Source organism: Barbus barbus (assembly GCF_936440315.1).
Source record: "Barbus barbus genome assembly, chromosome: 7".
Classification (NCBI taxonomy): Eukaryota; Metazoa; Chordata; class Actinopteri; order Cypriniformes; family Cyprinidae; genus Barbus; species Barbus barbus.
The window spans coordinates 6666039-6685817 of record NC_136735.1 but is presented as its reverse complement, the minus strand read 5'-3'; the positions used below and the strand labels follow the sequence as shown (position 1 = coordinate 6685817).

Below are 19779 nucleotides of genomic sequence, written 5' to 3'. Positions count from 1 at the left end.
ATAAAGACACAGAACTCTTTCCTGTTAGAATGCAACAAACTTGCCTGAAACTTTCACTTTCACTTTGCAACATGCATCATGTCAGGGAACAAAACCAAGAAAGATATATGCCCAGAGCACCTCCCAGTGGTCACCACATGAAACACAATGAAAAAAACCTACATGAATTACTGCTTAATATTTTAACAGCTTTTAACAAATGAAAAAAATAGGCCTGCACAAGTCCAACAGAAAAACATTCTGATAAGATTGCTTTCCAACAAGAAGCACTTCAGAAATAGTTGAAATGGCATTCATCAGGAATCTTGCAATCTTATAAAAATAATCCAAATTGCAAACTAAATCCAACCCTGGATCTTTTATATAATTTATAATTTTGAAACCCGCAACCTCATGCACAAACTAAACATGCATATCACTAACTGGCAGTATGCCTTCATCAGCAGCTATATGGCAGAGAAAAAAGAGAAAGAGGAGAGCCGCCAGCAGCTGAATTTCGGGGCTGAAGGGGGAGTTTGGTCAAACTATAGCAGCGATACAGGGAATGGTTGAGCTAAATCAAAGACAGCGCCATTCGCGGAGCCATTATGTGCACTAAAACTTTAGTCTCCTAGCTACCATGTAAAAAGCTGCAATTCTTTAAAAAAAATCACCTGCCACAGCAGCAAATTCAGCAGCTTATACAGGTGCATCTAAAAAAAAATTAATATCATGAAAAAGGTCAATATTTTTTGTCACTCATTTCAGAAAGTGAAACCCATATATTATACAGATTTATTACACATAGAGTGAAATATTTCAAGCCTTTATTTCTTGAAATTTTGATGACTATGGCTTACAGATAATGAAAACCCAAAATTCTGTCTCTCAGAAAATGTGAATATTACAAAAGATCAATAAAAAAAGGATATTTTAAACAGAAATGTCCGGCTTCTGAAAATTATGTTCATTTCTATGCACTCAATACTTGGTTGGGCCTCTTTTTGCATGAATTACTGCATCAATGCGGCGTGGCATGGAGGCAATCAGCCTGTGGCACTGCTCAGGTGTAATGGAAGCCCAGGTTGATTTGATAGCGGCCTTCAGGTCATCTGCATGGTTGGGTCTGGTGTCTCTCATCTTCCTCTTGACAATACCTCATAGATATGGGGTTCAGGTGAGGCGAGTTTGCTGGCCAATCAAGCACAGTAACACCATGGTCATTGAACCAGCTTTTGGTACCTTTGGCAGTGTGGTCAGGTGCCAAGTCCTGCTGGAAAATTAAATCAGCATCTCCATAAAGCAGAAGGAAGCATGAAGTGCTCTAAAAGTTCCTGGTAGATGGCTGTGTTGACTGTGGACTTCAGAAAACACAGTGGACCAACACCAGCAGATGACCTGGCAGCCCAAATCATCACTGACTGTGGAAACTTCACACTGGACTTCAAGCAACATGGATTCTGTGCCTCTCCACCCTTCCTCCAGACTCTGGGACCTTGATTTCCAAATTAAATGCAAAATTTACTTTCATCTGAAAAGAGGACTTTGGACCACTGAGCAACAGTCCAGTTCTTTTTCTCCACGACCCAGGTAAGACGTTTCTGACGTTGTCTCTGGTTCAGAAGTGGCTTGGTAGCCCTTTTCCTGAAGATGTCTGAGCGTGGTGACTCTTGATGCATTGACTCCAGCTTCAGTCCACTCCTTGTGAAGCTCTCACAAGTGTTTGAATCAGCTTTGCTTGACAGTATTCTCAAGCTTGCAGTCATCCCTGTTGCTTGTGCACCTTTTCCTACCCAAATTCTTCCTTCCAGTAAACTTTGCATTTAATATGCTTTGAAACAGCCACACCTTTCAGTAATGACTTAACAGTTTATGCAACCCGCCCCTGTAGTAGCTACAACTATTGTGTGTTATAGTTCCTGTCATGAGTTCTGTGACACCAGCAAATATGCATTATCAATGTCACAAAAAATGAGGCTATCAACATCTATTTATAATATCTGTGGGAGTATTTTTATTTATTTTTTATTTTTATTTTTGTGGTGTGTGTTTTCCTCGTCTGCTTTACTCCCCTTTTCCGCAGCTGTGGAAAATAAACACTCCTTCGGTTAATAAAAAACAACAAAAAACTATGCTATATATTTATTTTAATCGTTTAACACTTTCATAAAATAAAATAAAAAAGAACAGTTATTTAGGCTATCTACTAAAAGTCGAATCAAAACAACATGAACCTTTTTAATTTCTGAAACAATGTAGGCTTATATATAATTTTAGTAGGTCAAGAAACAGAACTTTTTAAACTAATTCATATTGTAATTCATTTTCCTGGTGTAATTTTGTTGAAATGTTTAGGTCCAAGTTTGTGTTTGTCACCGCCCACTGACAGAGATATGAATATTAATAGGAGCGCGTGCGCTGCACAGACGCAGATCCTTCATCCGCAAGAATAAGGTACAGTAATCTATGTCTATTTGTCTGATTTGAATTGCTTTTTGTTATTAAGACTAACTTTAATTACATTAGAGGTTGGTTTTAAACTGAACGCGGGATATTGCTGTTTAAATGTGCTTTATTAAACAACGCAAACAGCTGTTCAGTAAAAGTTTTGCGCTGATATATATTATATCTGTAGCAGATGGCTGTACTGTGGGAGTGCGTTTAGAGAGAAACGAAACCTAGGCTACAAGTCCACTTGTTGGTCAAATAAATCTAGAGTGGATTAAGACTAGATTGAAAATGGCTATAAAACTAACTAACTAACTAATGTATATCCTACCTAAATATACTAACTACTAAATAGCCGGGTAGGCTAAACTGTCAAGTAAAAAAACAAAAAACAACAACCCTAAAACCAGATATTTTACAGCTGTAAATCGGTTTATGTAAACTCTAAATAAAAAGATAAAAATATATATAGCCTATATGAATAGAATAAAAAAAAAAAAACTTTACAAAAAAAAACAGTCTTGTTTGTTTTTTTCTTTTTACCTTTTTGCTTTACATTTTGCATTTTTGTTTTTCATTTTGTTATAAATTAATGAAGGCTGATTATTTTAGTGCTCTATTATGATTCTTCTGAATTTAACAAAAAATGTATACATGCATATTATATTATATATGTAATACATCACATATATAAATGCTATAATATTTTTAGGTTATATTATTTAATAAATTAGCTATACCATCATACTTGTGATATTCAGTCTATTTAATTAAGTCCTGCAATTTTGCACAACCCATTGTCCCATCCTGCATCCCAGTCCCATTTATTCTTTTACTTATTTATTTTCCCCCTGTCTGTTTTCTAGACGCAGAATGGCCCAACCGAGAACGCTGAATGAACTGGCCCATCTGAGAGAGACCAAGTTTGGTCAGCCGTATCCCAGACATGGTCTCAGTCTGCTGTGGTGGTTTGCTGATGAATGTGTTGAGATTGATGATGATGGCAAAATGATTGCACGATGTGACCCAGAAGACAGAGATTTTGGTTTCCATCCGTTCCATAATTCAGAAGAAATTCTTCCTGATACTGGTCTAGAGTTCTATGAAATGGGCAACCTGCACCATCCGGGTGAAATGCCTGATAATGTTACTAAGAATTACGACAGAGATGTGCGTGAGAGCAACGCAGATCGCATTGTTGTTTCGGTCGATTCAGATGAGAATGACACATGGTTTGACAGGATTTATGTGACACATCATTTAGGTCAGGGGCGCTTCGATGAGAACTCCACCTTCCGCATCAGCCAAGGCCTGATTAAGATCATTCAGAACATGGAATGGTCAGATTTCATCAGGGAGGTGAAGATCCGGCAGCGGCGTAAGCAGCGTGGTAGACGCTGAGCTTGTGTTATGTGTGCACACTCATGCAGTCTGACACTCATAGTTGAAATCAAACATTCCATCCAAAACATGCTGGACTTTTCATAACAAATAAAATTAAAATATACAATAACATAATCAAATAAAAATTAATTGTAAATTGAGTTGGGTCATAAATGGCTCATTTGTCTCATTACTTTGTTCTAGATGAGAAGCTTTATGATTTTTATGTATAATTAATACAATGCACTGTGTTTATTTTTAATGTTTATTTTTAATTATTTGTCTAATTTCACTGCATTAAAGGAAATATTTACCCAAAAATGAAAATTCTGTCATTATTTACAACATACCGACTTTCAAAACCAAGCCAACCCAGAAAATGTTCACTGCAATTTACAGTTATTAATATAATATAAATAATATTTTATATTATATAATAGGATTCAATTGTATGACACTGGCTTGTGGGTTTATAAATAGTTGGGTCACATGCACATATACATGCTGTTCATCTCATGCTATTAAAGTCCAGCAGGAGGATGTATTTTTGTAGGCCAAAAACCTAGAAACAAGTAAGGTGGTGAACACAGACCAATTTTTATCTTAAATTTTATCTTTAATCTACAACATAAAATGCATCAGAAATACCCCTTTGTCATTTATTTAAAAGCTTTTACTTGTCTTGAAAAAGATGGTTGCTAGCAAGTGGCTAAATATGACTACAGATATTAATAGGGTCACAGAACAGGTAAACTAATCTACTCACTAGTTGCTTTCACAGCCTCATTGTGTTTATAATTGCACTCTTTCAAGCTATTCTAACTCAAATGTTGTGTTCATGTGTGAAGATTATCATTATGAGCAAAGCGTGTAGGAATCCTAAACTTTTGTTGATCACAGAGTGTCAGTCTGTGTCTCGTGTTCCCCCACCTCTCGTGTCCATATTTGGCCTTCCTGTTCCTGTCCTCGTTCCATGTTCATTAGTTGATTAGTCCCTAGCCCTGTGTTTGATTGCCCTGCACCTGTTTCTGTTCTTCCTCGTTAATTTCCCTGTGTTCTTAAGCCCTATGTCTCCCTGTCTCCCATGTCCTGTATTGTTCGTCAATCCTCCGAGCTCCATGGTCTGCACAGTTGGAATTGCAATAAAAACCTGGTTTGGATATCTCCGTGTCTCCTCGCTCCTATGTCCCGAGAGGGAATGTGACACAGAGCTTGTTTCCTGCAATAATCCAATGGAAAATCCTATCAGGTTTTTGTTGATGGAACAAGGGATAGTAACTTCTGGGCTGGCCTACAGAAATATGTCACAATCTATTCACAGTGCAGTTATTTCAAGCATAATAGAAGTATAACTACAGGGTGTTACTACAGAATAGTTCTTTGCATTGTCATCAATGATACTTTCAGGGCCAAATATGTATAGGATGCATTAGGTGAAAGATAATTCCTCATTTACTGAACATCGCTGTAACATTCTCTACACCATTGAATAATTACGTATTAAGTTCATTTTTTGATGTTTTGTGACAAACTTCAACTGGTTTTGTTATCTCTAAAATCTACACACACACACACATACCCACGCAATTGGATTTTTTTGTTCCTCTTACTCTACTAAATTGGCTGCTTTATATTACAAATCACATTCAGCTGTTTTTGCCAACCAAAAGTGTGGATAATTTTGTTAAAATAGTTGTTAAAACAGCCATAATGCTTAAAACTCCTCTATTTCTCTTCATGGTTTTCATAGACGTTCCCTTAGAGAAATTTCAGTTCTGCAAAAAAGCTTGAATGATTAGTCTTTATACAAAGTACATTCTCAAGGTACAGTTGAGATTTTCAGCTTTCTGCTTCAAGGCTATATTTAACTGATTGATTTGTATTTACTGTCTCATTGAATGTTTTATTTGTTTAGTTTGAGTCTATTCCTATGTCTTTATTTGTCTTTCACATTGTTGTCATCATGGTGAAAGGTACTCTAAATGAATTGTCTGAGCTCAAACAATCAGGCTTTGGTCCGCCAAAGCCAAGACATGGCCTGAACCTGTTGTATTGGTTTGAATATGTAGACTTCAGAAATGGGAAAATTGTCTCCAAATATACTCCTCAAGATAAACACTTTGGCTTTCACAAGTTCGAAAATGATGATGATGATCACATTGTGCCTGTTTAAACTACTTAATTTAGCGAGTATACCATGATTGACCACATGTGGTTTGATACCTTGCAGCAGACACTTTGTAAAATACTGGTGTTACTGTCACTGGTGTCACCTTCCTTATGGATAACAACAGTAAAGATCAGTATATCATGCCTGATGTATGTCACTGGTGATGCATTGTGTCACTGTACTGTGTTACTGTACTGATTTTCTGTCACGTTAAATAAATAAAACATAATCTCCTTATTACATGCATTTTCATTATTTTTCTGTAACTTTGACTACATGTTCTGAAAAAAAAAACGAGAAATAATATTTCATAAAAACTTTTAATATTGCTAAAGGTAACACCAGTGACAAAAAATAGTGCATGTGGTTTTGAAATAATTGCACACACACAAAAAATTAAACTGTCATTTATATCATAAAGTCAAAAGGTAATCTAATTATGTGGTCTAAGTTTAAATGTTAGAAATACCATACCAAAAGTGGACATTTCTGTAGAACGACCCTAATTAATCTTTTCTTTCATGCAGCACTAAGCAATAAGATGCCTTTGAAAACAGGTACAAGAATGTGAGGGAGACTTGGCGCCGTTTTCATATTTTGTTAAGTAGGCCTATCCCTGGCAGAACAAGCTGTAACCCAACTATGTGCAAATTCAAGTTTAATTAGGCCTATCATAAAATGCCCTTTCTTGATTTGGCATGTGGTGTAGTTTTTAATGAAAGCAATAAACAGTAAATAAATGGCTAATTATTATTTTTTATGATTTATGTTATATGATTCATTTGTTATTTTTTTATGACTTAATTAGTTAATTTTGCCATTTTGTATGCAGTTCTTTTTTTTTGTCGTTTTGATCACTGATCACTTAATCAGAGATATTACTTGCTTTGCTAGATGTTACTTGCTTTTGAAATTGACAAGTGGCTAATTATATGTGAATATATGTGAGTAAATATTTGATGCAGTAACTCCTCCTCTGACACTGATGTGGAACAGGATCAGGTTCTGTTTGCAGATCTTTGCATGACTCACATAAACACTTGCCGGGGTATGAACACTCCCATCATTTCAGTAAAGTAAGTTGGATTCATTGTATCATGTGTTTATATAACTTATTTCACTATTAAATCAAAATGATTAACATATTGTACACCACACTATAAACAACATTTTTGTTTAAGAACCTAATTACCAGAAATTTGGTGAAAACAGTTATGTTCTTGTTCATTTTTGCTGTTTTCTTGCTTTTAAAAATGAAAATATATATTTTTCAGCCTTTTTTTTTCATTTTTAAATCTGCATATTGAAGCTTGTCTCCAGTATAATGTCCATCGTTCTTTGAATTTCAGATATAATGTTGAGCTTTGCATGTTTATCACTGGATTCTTTTCATGATTTATTACAATGATGTAGATATTTCTGATTGAGGGAGACAGAAGATAAAACTTGAGACTCTATCAGTTAAAAAACAGAGATAAGACATTTAATACATCATAAAATATAAATCGCATCCCGTGTAGATGATAAAAATTATGAATACTGTATAATAAAATCAATATTTATGAATTCTGAGACATTATTATATGTCCCATCTGCTCTGTGTTTCTACAAGTTTCACTTTCCGTAGTATGAGTTTCTGTTCATCAAAACAGAAACAGATACACGCACACACACACACACAACCGTAGGACAACTAGTGTGTGTGACTGTAGCTTAGTTCCTGTCATGAGTTCAGTGGCATCACAAACATGCTGTCGTGTCATGTGAATGAAGCAGTCGGTGTCAAAGATCTAGTTTGACGTCTACAAGGTAAGACGTATCATTTTTTTCTATATGCATGTACACACACACACACATCAGTTTTGTGTAAGTGATCAGTTTCTGAAAATGTATTTTATCTAGTTCCTTTTGAGCTGGCTGTTTGGTTTTGGTCAGTCAAGGACAAAACTTTAATGTGCTGCCTTCTGGAGAAAAACTGCTGAACAGATTCAAATCAAAAGACTCAAAAACTGAGCTGAGAATACTGTAAATAGCTGATGGTAGCTGAAAATTAGCCCAAATATTTATAATATTATAACATTTATTGCATTGAAAGTATACTTTCTTTCAACAGGATTGTCAGGAACATGGTGAGACCCCTGAATAAACTGTCTGATCTGAGAGAGACCAAGTATGGTCGGCCGCCTCCCAGACACGGTCTGAACTTGTTGTGGTGGTTTGCTCATTATTGTGTTCAGATTGACTCTAACGGTCGTATGATTGCAAAGTGCAACCCTACAAATGGAGCATTTGGCTTTCATCGATTTTATAATAGGGACAGACTTCTTCCTTACACTGACCTGCCATTCTATGAGGTGGGCAACCTGCACGGTGCTGTTTCACTGCCTCATTATGTCACTGAGAATTACACTGGATATTCAGACAACAGCAACAAAGATCGCATCATTGTTTCCTTTGACTCAAGGCTGAACAAATTTGAAAAGATTTATGTGACACAGCACTCAGATCTGGTGCGCTTTGACCAGAATCACACCTACTGCATTAGCACTGATCTTCTGAAGAACATTAAAGACTTGAGCCGTAAAAAATTCCTCAGAGGACGCACGAATCGTTCTGAACATATATCCATAGACATACCTCAGTCAGCGCAGATTCAACCATTGCAGAGTCACTCCACTTGTGAAGAATGCTGCACTCTGCTAATTTGTGCATTGTTTACTGTGATCTCTGTTGCTGCTATTGTCTGGTTTTTCAAACAATGAAAATATAGTTTTCATCCATTGTTGTTGTAATTACAAAGCTGTTATTAGCTGCTTGTCTCTTTTGGGTGAGCTGTTTATTTATTTGAATAAAATTAATGACATGTTAATTATATGAAATAAGATTGTATGTTTATTACTGCATACTTAATGTTTAAAGTAGGAAAATAGTATTATTAATATTAATTTGAATATTGGGTGACACATCCCAATCAATGTCTTAAGTTGCTATGCCCTGATTTTTAGTAATTTAGTTTTTTTATTCATATTATTTGTGCTTATTGTTTGACATATACAAACAGAGACTGTATTACCTTGAAATAAAAGTCCAAAAACCATTGACTTGTATGATATGATATTATTATTTTCATTTAATTAAACTTGTCTATTAACTAAAAAAATGCTAAATACAACCCAGTGCTGGATAAATATTGGACAGAGCAGATGCTGGGTTGTTTTCAACCAACAGTTTGGTTAAATGTTTAACCCAACCTTCTGGGCAGTAACCCAACAGCTGGGTCTAAACAACCCAATCACTGGGTCCATCCATATTTTACCCAGCGCTGGGTTGTATTTGACCCAGCATTTTTTTAGTGTATCTTATATTTTTTAACACGTTATTTTAAGGTGTCCTTGCTACACATTACATAATATTATAATAACAATTAATTCTGCATAATTACATGCAAGTAAGCCAAATCCTAAACCCTAACCATATAAAGTAGTTAATTAATATTACTCTGTACTTAAATGTATAATTACATTGTAACAAGGATACCTTAAAATAAAGAGTAACCTTATATTCTAAGAAACAACTCATTTAGAAGATTTATATTGCCTTTTCAACTATTTATGTGCCTACTATTAATTTGGTTTTAATAAATATGATGTGTTATAGATTACTAGTATCAACTAAGACAGGGGTGCCCAAACTCGGTCCTGGAGGGCCGATGTCCTGCAGAGTTTAGCTCCAACTTGCCTCAACACACCTGCCTGGAAGTTTCAAGCATGCCTAGTAAGAGCTTGATTAGCTGCTTCAGGTGTTTCTAATTGCGGTTGGAGCTTAAGCTCTACAGGACATACCCACCCCTACCCTAAACGTACCCTTAAAAACAACGCGTGCCTGGCCCTGATTATAACCGATGTATGTGTGAGAGCAATGCAGATTGGTTCAGTCAATTCAAAATTGAATGAAACCTTGTTTACAGGGATTTATGTGACACATCACTTAGGTCATGGGTGCTTTGTTGAGACCTGCATCTACCAAACATCCAAGGCCTCATCAGGATCATTCAAAGCCTGAAATGGTCAGAATTCATCAGACAGTTTAAGATCAGGCAACACGGTCATTATTGAGTATTGTTCACCTTTGCAAACTGGTTCCTACAGACACTATTGTTTTTTTAATAATTTCCTTTTAAATGAATCATTTTTTGGATTTGGACCAATATGTGCATCTATTCAATCTCACTGTGTGTTGCTGTATCGGCAGCAACTGAATAAGAACTATCAGCTGCATCACATGCACATGTTAATGTCCATCATATTCACAGTGTGGCTATTTTATTCTGGGCATTCTGGACATGTCTTCAGTCCTGTCTTGTCTGGTTTTGTCGTGCCATTTTCGGCTCTGTCAGTTTTTTGTTTCCAGCTCTAGCTTCCTCCCACGCTTGGTCAGGTGCACCCTTTAACGTAAATCACATTATCTGTCCCATCTGCTATAATGTTTCTGCATAAGTTTCTCCTTCCACACTGATGAGTTTCTGTTCATCAAAACATCAACACACACACACACACGCGCATACAACCTGTTGGTCAACTAACGACCGTTTCTATAGCATAGTTTCTGTTTAGTGACATCATCAGATATGGATTGTGATTAATGACGCACTCAGGACAAAAGATGCTACATATGCATATAGCCTATAGAATCTCTCTCTTTATCTGTCTATAGACATATATATAGCCTTGCTTCCTACTACAGGGAAGTCAAATTTGGTGGTTTTGGAAAGACACACACAGAGTATGTGCTTCAGCTGAAATGAGCTTTTCATTCTCCTCAATGCCAGCGCGAAATACATTTCTGCAATAAGTGTAAGTAACAATTTGACATTTGTCAAAGAAAAAGAAAGTATAAGGTTTAGATTGCTTTTCGCCTCTCTTGTTCTACTAAACTGGTTGGTTATTTTACAAAAGACACACTCAGGTGTTTTCTGTTGTTTGTGAATTTGTGCTTTTGCGAACCAAAAGTGTGGACTTTTTTTTTGGTAGTGATTTCAATCATTTTAAGAACCTGTATTTCTCTTCCACATGCTTTTCAGTGATGCTCTCCTAAAAGAAGGAAATTCAAATTATCTCAGTCATTGCCAAAGGCTTGAAGAATCTGTCTTTACACAGCTACATTTTGAGATTTTTAACTCATCTCACTCAAGAGTCTCACAGAACCAGTCTTTCTACTGCTGCAGAGATCTGAGTAAGTGACCAATATCTGAAGATGTGTTGCATCAAAATAAAGAAAATAACTGTTTAATTTAACTTTTTTTAAAATAGCCCTTTATAGTTATTTTTGTTTTGAAATGTTACGGTTTTTTTATTGTACATTTATATATTATTTATTGTAAATGTATTGTTCATACTAAAAAAGATCATTGCAAGTGTGTTATTGAGTAAAATTAGTCTTTTTTTAAACAGGATTATCAAGAACATGGTGAGAACCCTGTATGACTTATCTGATCTGAGACAGACCGGGTTTGGTCAGCCGCGTCCCAGACACGGTCTGAACTTGTTGTGGTGGTTTGCTCATGATTGTGTTCAGATTGACTCCAATGGTCAGATGATTGCACAGTGCGACCCTGAAAATGGAGATTTTGGTTTCCACAGATTCTATAACGGTGGTAGACTTCTTCCTTACACTAATTTACCATACCGGTACTATGACGTGGGCAACCTGAGCACCCCTGGCTCACTGCCTTATCATCTGCCTTATTATGTCATGGAGAATTACACAAAATATTCAGACAGCAGCAACACAGATCGCATCATTGTTTCTTTTAACTCTAGTTGGAACAGATTCGACAGCATTTATGTGACACGCCACTCAGATCAGACAAACTTTGACCAGAATCACACTTACTGCATTAGCATTGATCTTCTGAAAAGAATTAAAATGTTGAATCGTGAAAACTTCCGCAGAGAAATTATAAATAATCAAATACATCCTTATCAGATGCATTTCCATCAAAATTCCAACATACACTCTACATCTTCACTTCAGTCACTGTATGGTCAAAGGTCACACCAATCTACCTGGGATTCCTGGGATTGCAGCACTGAGCTGATTTGTGCACTGATTTCTGCACTGTTGCTCTTGTTTGCAGTTTTCCTCTTTCTACTAAAAATAGCAAATAAAGTTTAGTTAACTGCTGTGTGTTTTTACAGCGGATTTTGGATTGTTAGTCTGAATACATGTAAATGCTTGACTTTATATATCTACGATGTTGAGCATCACATATTTCTTTTGAATGGTCATTGTAATGATATTAAAAAAATATTCAATATTTTGAGGTACCAAATGTAAAACTTCAAGATTTGATATTAAAGTCACCATGACATTGTTGTGTTTTGTGTTCAAATTTGTTGTGAATGTAAGTGATTTTTTGTCATATTTCAAACACAGAGTTAGTATCAAAGCTCTATAAACCACTGCTGGTTGTGTGATGATTACAAATCTAAACACTTGATAATAAATTTTAATATGAATAATATATAGTATAATATGCTTTAATATATAATGTATAATATATATATAAATATATATAATGTTTTTTATATTATGCTTTAATATATAATGTATAATATATAATAATATAAGTATTTAACATTATGAAATTTAATCTAAATTAGCTTTCATGTAAATCCTAATGTGTTTTTCATTCCACACTGATGAGTTTCTTTTCATCACTACAGCAGCACACACAAATACAAGCAATAGTGGGAGAAGTGTGTGTTACTATAGAGAAGTTCCTGTCATTCGTTACCAGTGATGCATTCAGAGACAAAGATTTAGCTGAAGATTAGATTACATTTTATTATCATTGTGCAGCTACAACTACAGACACAATGAAATGCAGTTAGCATCCAAAAAGATGTGCAAATAGCAATATGCTCATAAATATATTAAATATTATTATGACTCTGTAAAAATGTGCAGAGAAGAGAAAATGGATACCAGATGAGTCTAAATAAAATGTACAAATATAGATAATGTTTTAAGTAACAGTAAATATAAAAATGTGACTTGTTTGTTTTTTTTAATTGTTAGACAGTAAGATAAGCGATAGTGGTGAAGATCAAGATCTCTGATGTGGGACGGGCACAAGAGGTATAAAGACATTTGATGTTTTTAAATGCATACTTTTCATGCTAGGTTAAATTTTGAATAGTTAAACATATTTAATAGGTGCAATGGGGCAATGTTCCTGTTTTTGTGCATTTCTAAAGACTATGGTGTATAAATTTCTCACTGTGAACTTGCACATGATAAAGGCGTTTTGTTCCTGTATGTTGTCACAAAGGATAAATGTGTGTCAAATGAACTGTATCTTTTTTCCCGTCTAAACAATGACAGTGGAAATGCTCAGCTTTTGAACACCACATTTTTAGTGTATGTGTAAGAAATTAGCTTTATATATAAAATATTCACGAAATACAAAGTGTAACATATACAGATGTCAGTTTATAATATTCAATATAACAGTTGGTTTGCATTAAACTACTAAATATTCTAATAATGATTTGTTTATTAATTTATTTTACTGTTTTCACCAGACACACTTACTATGCATTTCTGCATTTTGCAGGTAATGTATCCTATTAAAACAATGGCCTGTTACTTCTTACTCAACATTAGGTTGACATTCATGAGTCTTGTGTAGTTTAGTTGCATTTTAACAATACGTAAAAATCCAGTTTCAGTTTCAGAAGGAGGTTTGACTTGTTTTCTGCCCACTGACAGAGATATGAAGAATAAGAGCATTAGTTGTCAAGGATGAACTACAGGTGCAGGATCCTTTGTTGTATTTGTCTAAATTGTATTGCTTTGTTGGTAACAAGACTTTACTGTCATTATATGATCTATTTACACTTCAAACTGGATATTGTTGTTGCTAAACTACACCAGATATATACGTATATATATGCATAATGTTACAAAAGATTTCAATTTCAAATAAATGCTGTTCTTTTAAACTTTCTATTTATTTAAAAATCCTGGGGGGAAAAAAAGTATCATGGTTTCCACAAATTATATAAAGCAGCTCAACTGTTTTCAACATTGAGAATCAGAAATATTTCTTGAGCAGCAAATCAGCAAATTAGAATGATTTCTGAAGGATCATGTGACTTTGAAGTCTGGAGTAGCCTAATGATGCTGAAAATTCAGCTTTGCATGACAGAAATAAATCACACCGTAGTCTTTAAAATTGTAGTAATATTTCACAATTTTACATTTATTTATTTGTATTTTCTTACTGTCTTCTAGACACAGAACGATGCAAGTAAAATTGCTAAATGAACTGGTCCATCTAAGAGACTCCGGGCTTGATCAGCCGTATCCCAGACATGGTCTCAGTCTGCTGTGGTGGTTTGCTAATTAATGTGTTTCCATAGGTGGCGACGGCAGGATGATTGCACGCTGTGACCCAAAAAATAAATACTTTGGCTTCCACCTGTTCCATAACTTAGACTTCTTCATGATACAGGCTTACCGTACTATGACGTGGGCAACCTGCACCATTCACACTTCCTCTTTATGTTACTATATATTACCACGGCAATGCAGTCCCTAACCAGAAGTAATAACATTAAATAAATTATTGTCTACCTTGGTTTGTTGATTGATCAGAGATGTCACCAAAGAACGATTGCCCGCATTCTCCACCATTTAACTGTTGGGGAATTCACAGTTAAAACCCATGGACCAGGTATGATGAACAAAGACAAAGAGTCAGACTGCAATTAATTAAAGAAATTTACTGATGAAATAGTTTGCAATTTCGTCAGCAGAAGTCAGCTTCAACACTCACAATGGAGTTCGTAGGACGCTCTGCTTTACAATACATAAATCACCACAATTATACCCTGACAGAGGTTGCTAATTACGTCAATGCATAAGTCAGCACAATTCTGATTGGTTCCAAAACCTAGATAATCAGACAATTTCCACATGTTGACGCAAACTTGAAGCATATCTTCTGATGATTATTTTGGTGACGAGTGATCAGAGGTCAGACACAATACGTCTCTCCAAAGACGTATATCTGATATCCTGGACATTGGCAGCTGAACGTTTGTCCTGGACTGTCTGAGATTCTCCCTGTACAGACAGATACTAACACACATACTCAGAGAGACACTTATCTCAGCCCTAAACCTTATCAAGCATGGTTACACACACACAATGAGAGCAGCTTCTGAGAGAGTAGAAAGGCAGAATAAAGCCATATTCAACTTATTCTCTAACATGCATAAATGTAACTTTGATTAATAATTATTCAAGAAATAATATAATTAATATTATTATGAAGGCCATTGTGGATCTGCGATTCACTCCTTCACTTGAAAAAATTCAGTTTGTCTATAGAAACAAGTAGCTAACTTTTGCCAAGTAAGCTAACGTCACTTGTCAGCTAGCAAGTAAAGTTCTAGAGCAATATTTTCTTCTGTCCTGTAATAACATTCAGTGAGCAATTGTTACGCGATGCTGAAGTAGGAAGACGACTACTGAACTCAAGGTTTATAAAGAACACAAACTAATGAGGAAACAAGATAGATGATTAATACAAGACAGGTGAATGGAATAAATGATGATTAACTAATGACAGGAAACCGACCAAATAAGGACAAACAGGAACTAAACAGAAACCAAACCGTGACAGCAATATCTGATAATATATATTTTAATACATACTTAATACATCAGTTTGCACTGAGCACCAAAATAGCATCTTTAATTTTATTCCAGTTGGAACCATGGATGAATTAAAGGTTTATTTCACCTAAAAATTTAATTTCTGTCATTAATTACTCACCCTTATGTCATTTCACACCTATAAGATCTTCTTTCATCTTTCTGATGAAATCCGAGAGCTTTCCCTCCAATGCAACTTACACATTCCAAGCCCAGAATGGTAGGAAAGACATTATTAAAGTACCCCATGTGACTTCAGTGATTTAACCTCCATTTTATTAAGCGACTTGAGTACTCTGTTTGCACAATAAAACATCATTTACAACTTTATGAAAATATTGATCTGCATTGGGTTCACAAAAGCATTAAAGCGCATTTGTGTTGTGTTCACGCCATAGAAGACTTGCGTCAACACAACGCACATGAGTGAGTGTTCACTAGAGCAGAGGTCTTCAGACCCACTATCCTGAATAGTTTAGCTACAACCCTAATCAAACACACATTATAGTTTGATATGAAATAGCTTTCGTGTAAATCTCCTCATTGTGCTCTAATGTGTTTTCTGCAAGTTTCGCTTTCCATAGTATGAGTTTCTATTCATCAAAACAGAAACAGATACACACACACACACACGTACAACCTGTAGGACAACTAGTGTGTGTTACTATAGTTCCTGTCATGTGTTCTGTGACATCAGCAAACATGCTGTCATATCATATGAATGAAGCAGTCGGTGCCAAAGACCTAGGTTGGGTTCAACAAGGTAAGATGTATCATATATGTATATATATATATATATATATATATATATATATATATATATATATATATATATATATATGTTTTATTGATTCTGAACCATTTATGCTTTTATAGAATTACAGATTAACCCTTCATCTCAATATGCAGTTATCCTAGAAGATCAGATTTTCTCTGCTTTGTGGGAAGTTATCAGTATCTAACAGTATATAACAAAACAGATTTTAATGTGCTGCTTTTGGGAGAAAAAAAATCTACTGAATAGATTCAAGATTCAAATGAACAGATTCATAAACAGAGCTGAGAGTTCTGAACTCTTTACTGGTAGCTGAAAACACCATCGAATTAGCCCAAATATTTTATAAATGAACGTGTAAAGCAGGGGATTGTTGGACAACGGGTGTTCCATTTCTGCAGATTTACCGAATGATGAAATTAACTGATTTAAATGAAGTCCTACATTACCTACATTTCACTGCTGGTTATACTCTGTATAATTGTGTATGTGACAAATAAAAAATCTTGAATCTTGAAGTCCTGATGAAGAACTGATTCGTGTTCCTTCTTAGTTTTACACTTTGCAGTTTCCCGTAACTGTACATTATATATATATTTAAGCATTATGGCTGTTAAAAATTGTAACGAAACAATGTATTTTGTATGTATATACAACACAATATTGTAACATTTATTGCATTAAATGTGAACTTTTTTCAACAGGATTGTCAGGAACATGGTGAGAACCCTGAATAAACTGTCTGATCTGAAAGAGACCAAGTATGGTCGGCCGCCTCCCAGACACGGTCTAAACTTGTTGTGGTGGTTTGCTCATGATTGTGTTCAGATTGACTCTAACGGTCGTATGAATACACAGTGCAACCCTGAAAATGGAGCTTTTGGCTTTCATCGATTCTATAATAGAGATGATCTTCTTCCTAAAATTAATCTACTATACTATGAGGTGGGCAACCTGCACAGTGCTGGTTCACTGCCTTATTTTGTCACTGAGAATTACACTGGATATTCAGACAACAGCAACAAAGATCGCATCATTGTTTCCTTTGACCCAAGTTGGAGAAGATTTATAAATGTTTATGTGACACAGCACTCAGATCAGGTGCACTTTGACCAGAATCGCACCTACTGTATTAGCACTGAACTCATCAAGGACATTCAAGAGTTGAGCCGTGAAGAATTCCTCAGAGGACGCACAAATCTTTCTGAACATATATCCATGACCATGCCTGAGTCAGTGCAGACAAACACCCGTCAGAGTATTAGCAATACTCGAGTCTTGAGCCGTGAAGACCTCCCCAGAGGACGCACAAATCGTTCTGAACATATATCCATAAGCATGCCCGAGTCAGTGCAGCACAGCCAGACAAACACCTGTCAGAGTTGGAAATGCCGCTGTGCGCTGATTGGCTCTGGTCTGCTGGTACTGCTCATTGCTGGCGTTACTGTCTATTTTTTGTTGAAAACAAAGTAGTTTTAATCTGTTGCTGATTGTTGTTCTAGCTAATTTAGAAAATTGCAGTTTGCTTCCTTTGAGTCAGTTGCTTATTTAAATGAGCTTTAACACATTTATTAACGCATGCTTATTATTATGTAGTGTGATGTTCATTGCAATGATGTTAATACATTTTAAGATTTTAAGACTTTGGGTGTCACATCACATACTAATCATTGTCTTGATTTATAATCATTTCTGTACTTTTTGTGCTTATTCTTTGAGATATATTCTTTGTATTACCTTGTGTATAGAACTAAAAATCCAAAAACCATTGACTTGTGTTTGTGTGATTTTTTATTTATTTAACAATGAAAACTTGTCCATTAACTTTGGCATAAGTGTCAACAATATTTAATGTCATTAACTATAAATCCTAATAAATTATAGGCCTAATATATTTTAATATGAATAATATATAATATTATTACATTTTGATATATGAAATATATGAAATTTGAATATAAGAACTTATACAATTCATTGGTTTCCTGCAATAATGTGTTTTGTATTTACTGTCTCATTGAATGTTTAATTAGTTTATATGCAGTTTGAGTCTATTCCTATGTCTTTATTTATCTCCCACACAGTTGTCATCATGGTGAAAGGAACTGTCCCAGCTCAAACAATCAAGCTTCAGTCAGCCAGAGCCAAGACATGGCCCGTTGTATTGGTTTGCTATATTGACATCAGAGATGGGAAAATTGCCTCCATCTATAATCCTCAAAATGGAGACTTTGGCTTCCACAAGTACCTTAACAGAATTGAAGATGATGAAGACCAACTCTTGCCCAGTCAGAATTTCCCGAACTATGAGGTGGGCAACCTGAACTTTCCAGGAGCAGACAAGCTCCCAAATTATGTCAGGGCAAATTACAGCCAGAACAAACCTGACAGTAACAAGGATCGCATTATTGTGCGTCAGGACGACTATGGCAACTTCAACAGAGTGTATGTGACTGAACACAGTGACCTCCTCCTGATCATCAAGAACATGAGTCGAGAGCCGTATCTCAAACAGACATCCAACACTCAAGAGAAGGATGTTATGTTTACAGAGCAGAGACGTAAAGTGACGGTGCCTGAAGACAATTCCTGGTGGTGTACCATTCTTTAAATATAAAGAGCTGCTTTCCATTAACATTCTCTCTTTCTGTCTATGGATATTATATGATGATGGCTGAGCAGATGTCCCCAGAGTGTGCATTGCAAGGGACTGGTTCCAGCCTCAGTTTTCCCAGCACTATTATTCATGTTCTGTCACCTATTATAATCACACATTTTTAGTTATTTGACTTGGTTTGGATCTGAATCTAGCTTGGTTTGAAATAAATTAACATTGGAAACTCACACTTTGGACTTTCTTATTGTTTGTGTAAATGAATCTTCTCTTTCATGCAGTATTAGATGCCCTTGAAAACAGGTACAAAGAATGTGAGGGAGACTTGCTTGGCTCCGTTTTCATGTTTTGTTACATATCTTTACCCAACCATGCACAAATGAAAGTTTAAACATCATAAAATATATTTTCCTGATTTTTGTTCATATATGAATACCCTTACACATGTACAGTATTTTGGCATGTGGTCTAGTTTTTAATGAAAGCAACAAACAGAAATGTTAATAACTATTATTTTTATAATTCATGTAATATGATTAATTTGAGCCATTAAGCAAGCTTTTCTTGTGTGTGTTTTTTATTTATCAATTTATCTGTAGATAGACTGTAGATTGACAAGTGGCTAATTATATGTGAGTAAATATTTGAATCCTCAATGACTGATCCTTTGATTGCACTCTATTT

At 35.3% G+C, this 19779-nt stretch overlaps 1 protein-coding gene across 1 annotated transcript; it reads left to right on the top strand.

Annotated features, from left to right (window-relative positions):
• The first annotated feature begins 2374 nt into the window (after positions 1–2374).
• Positions 2375–4126, top strand: LOC306873226 (uncharacterized protein). The gene is made up of 2 exons (XM_079422346.1): positions 2375–2433; positions 3294–4126. Exon 2 carries the CDS (start codon positions 3301–3303, stop codon positions 3826–3828), a length of 528 nt encoding a protein of 175 aa, XP_079278472.1. The 5' UTR covers positions 2375–2433; positions 3294–3300; the 3' UTR covers positions 3829–4126.
• The last annotated feature ends 15653 nt before the right edge of the window (positions 4127–19779 follow it).

What these genes read in the sequence shown, in the direction of transcription:
- LOC306873226 (XM_079422346.1), top strand. Translation starts at nt 3,301, where the DNA reads ATGGCCCAACCGAGAACGCTGAATGAACTGGCCCATCTGAGAGAGACC.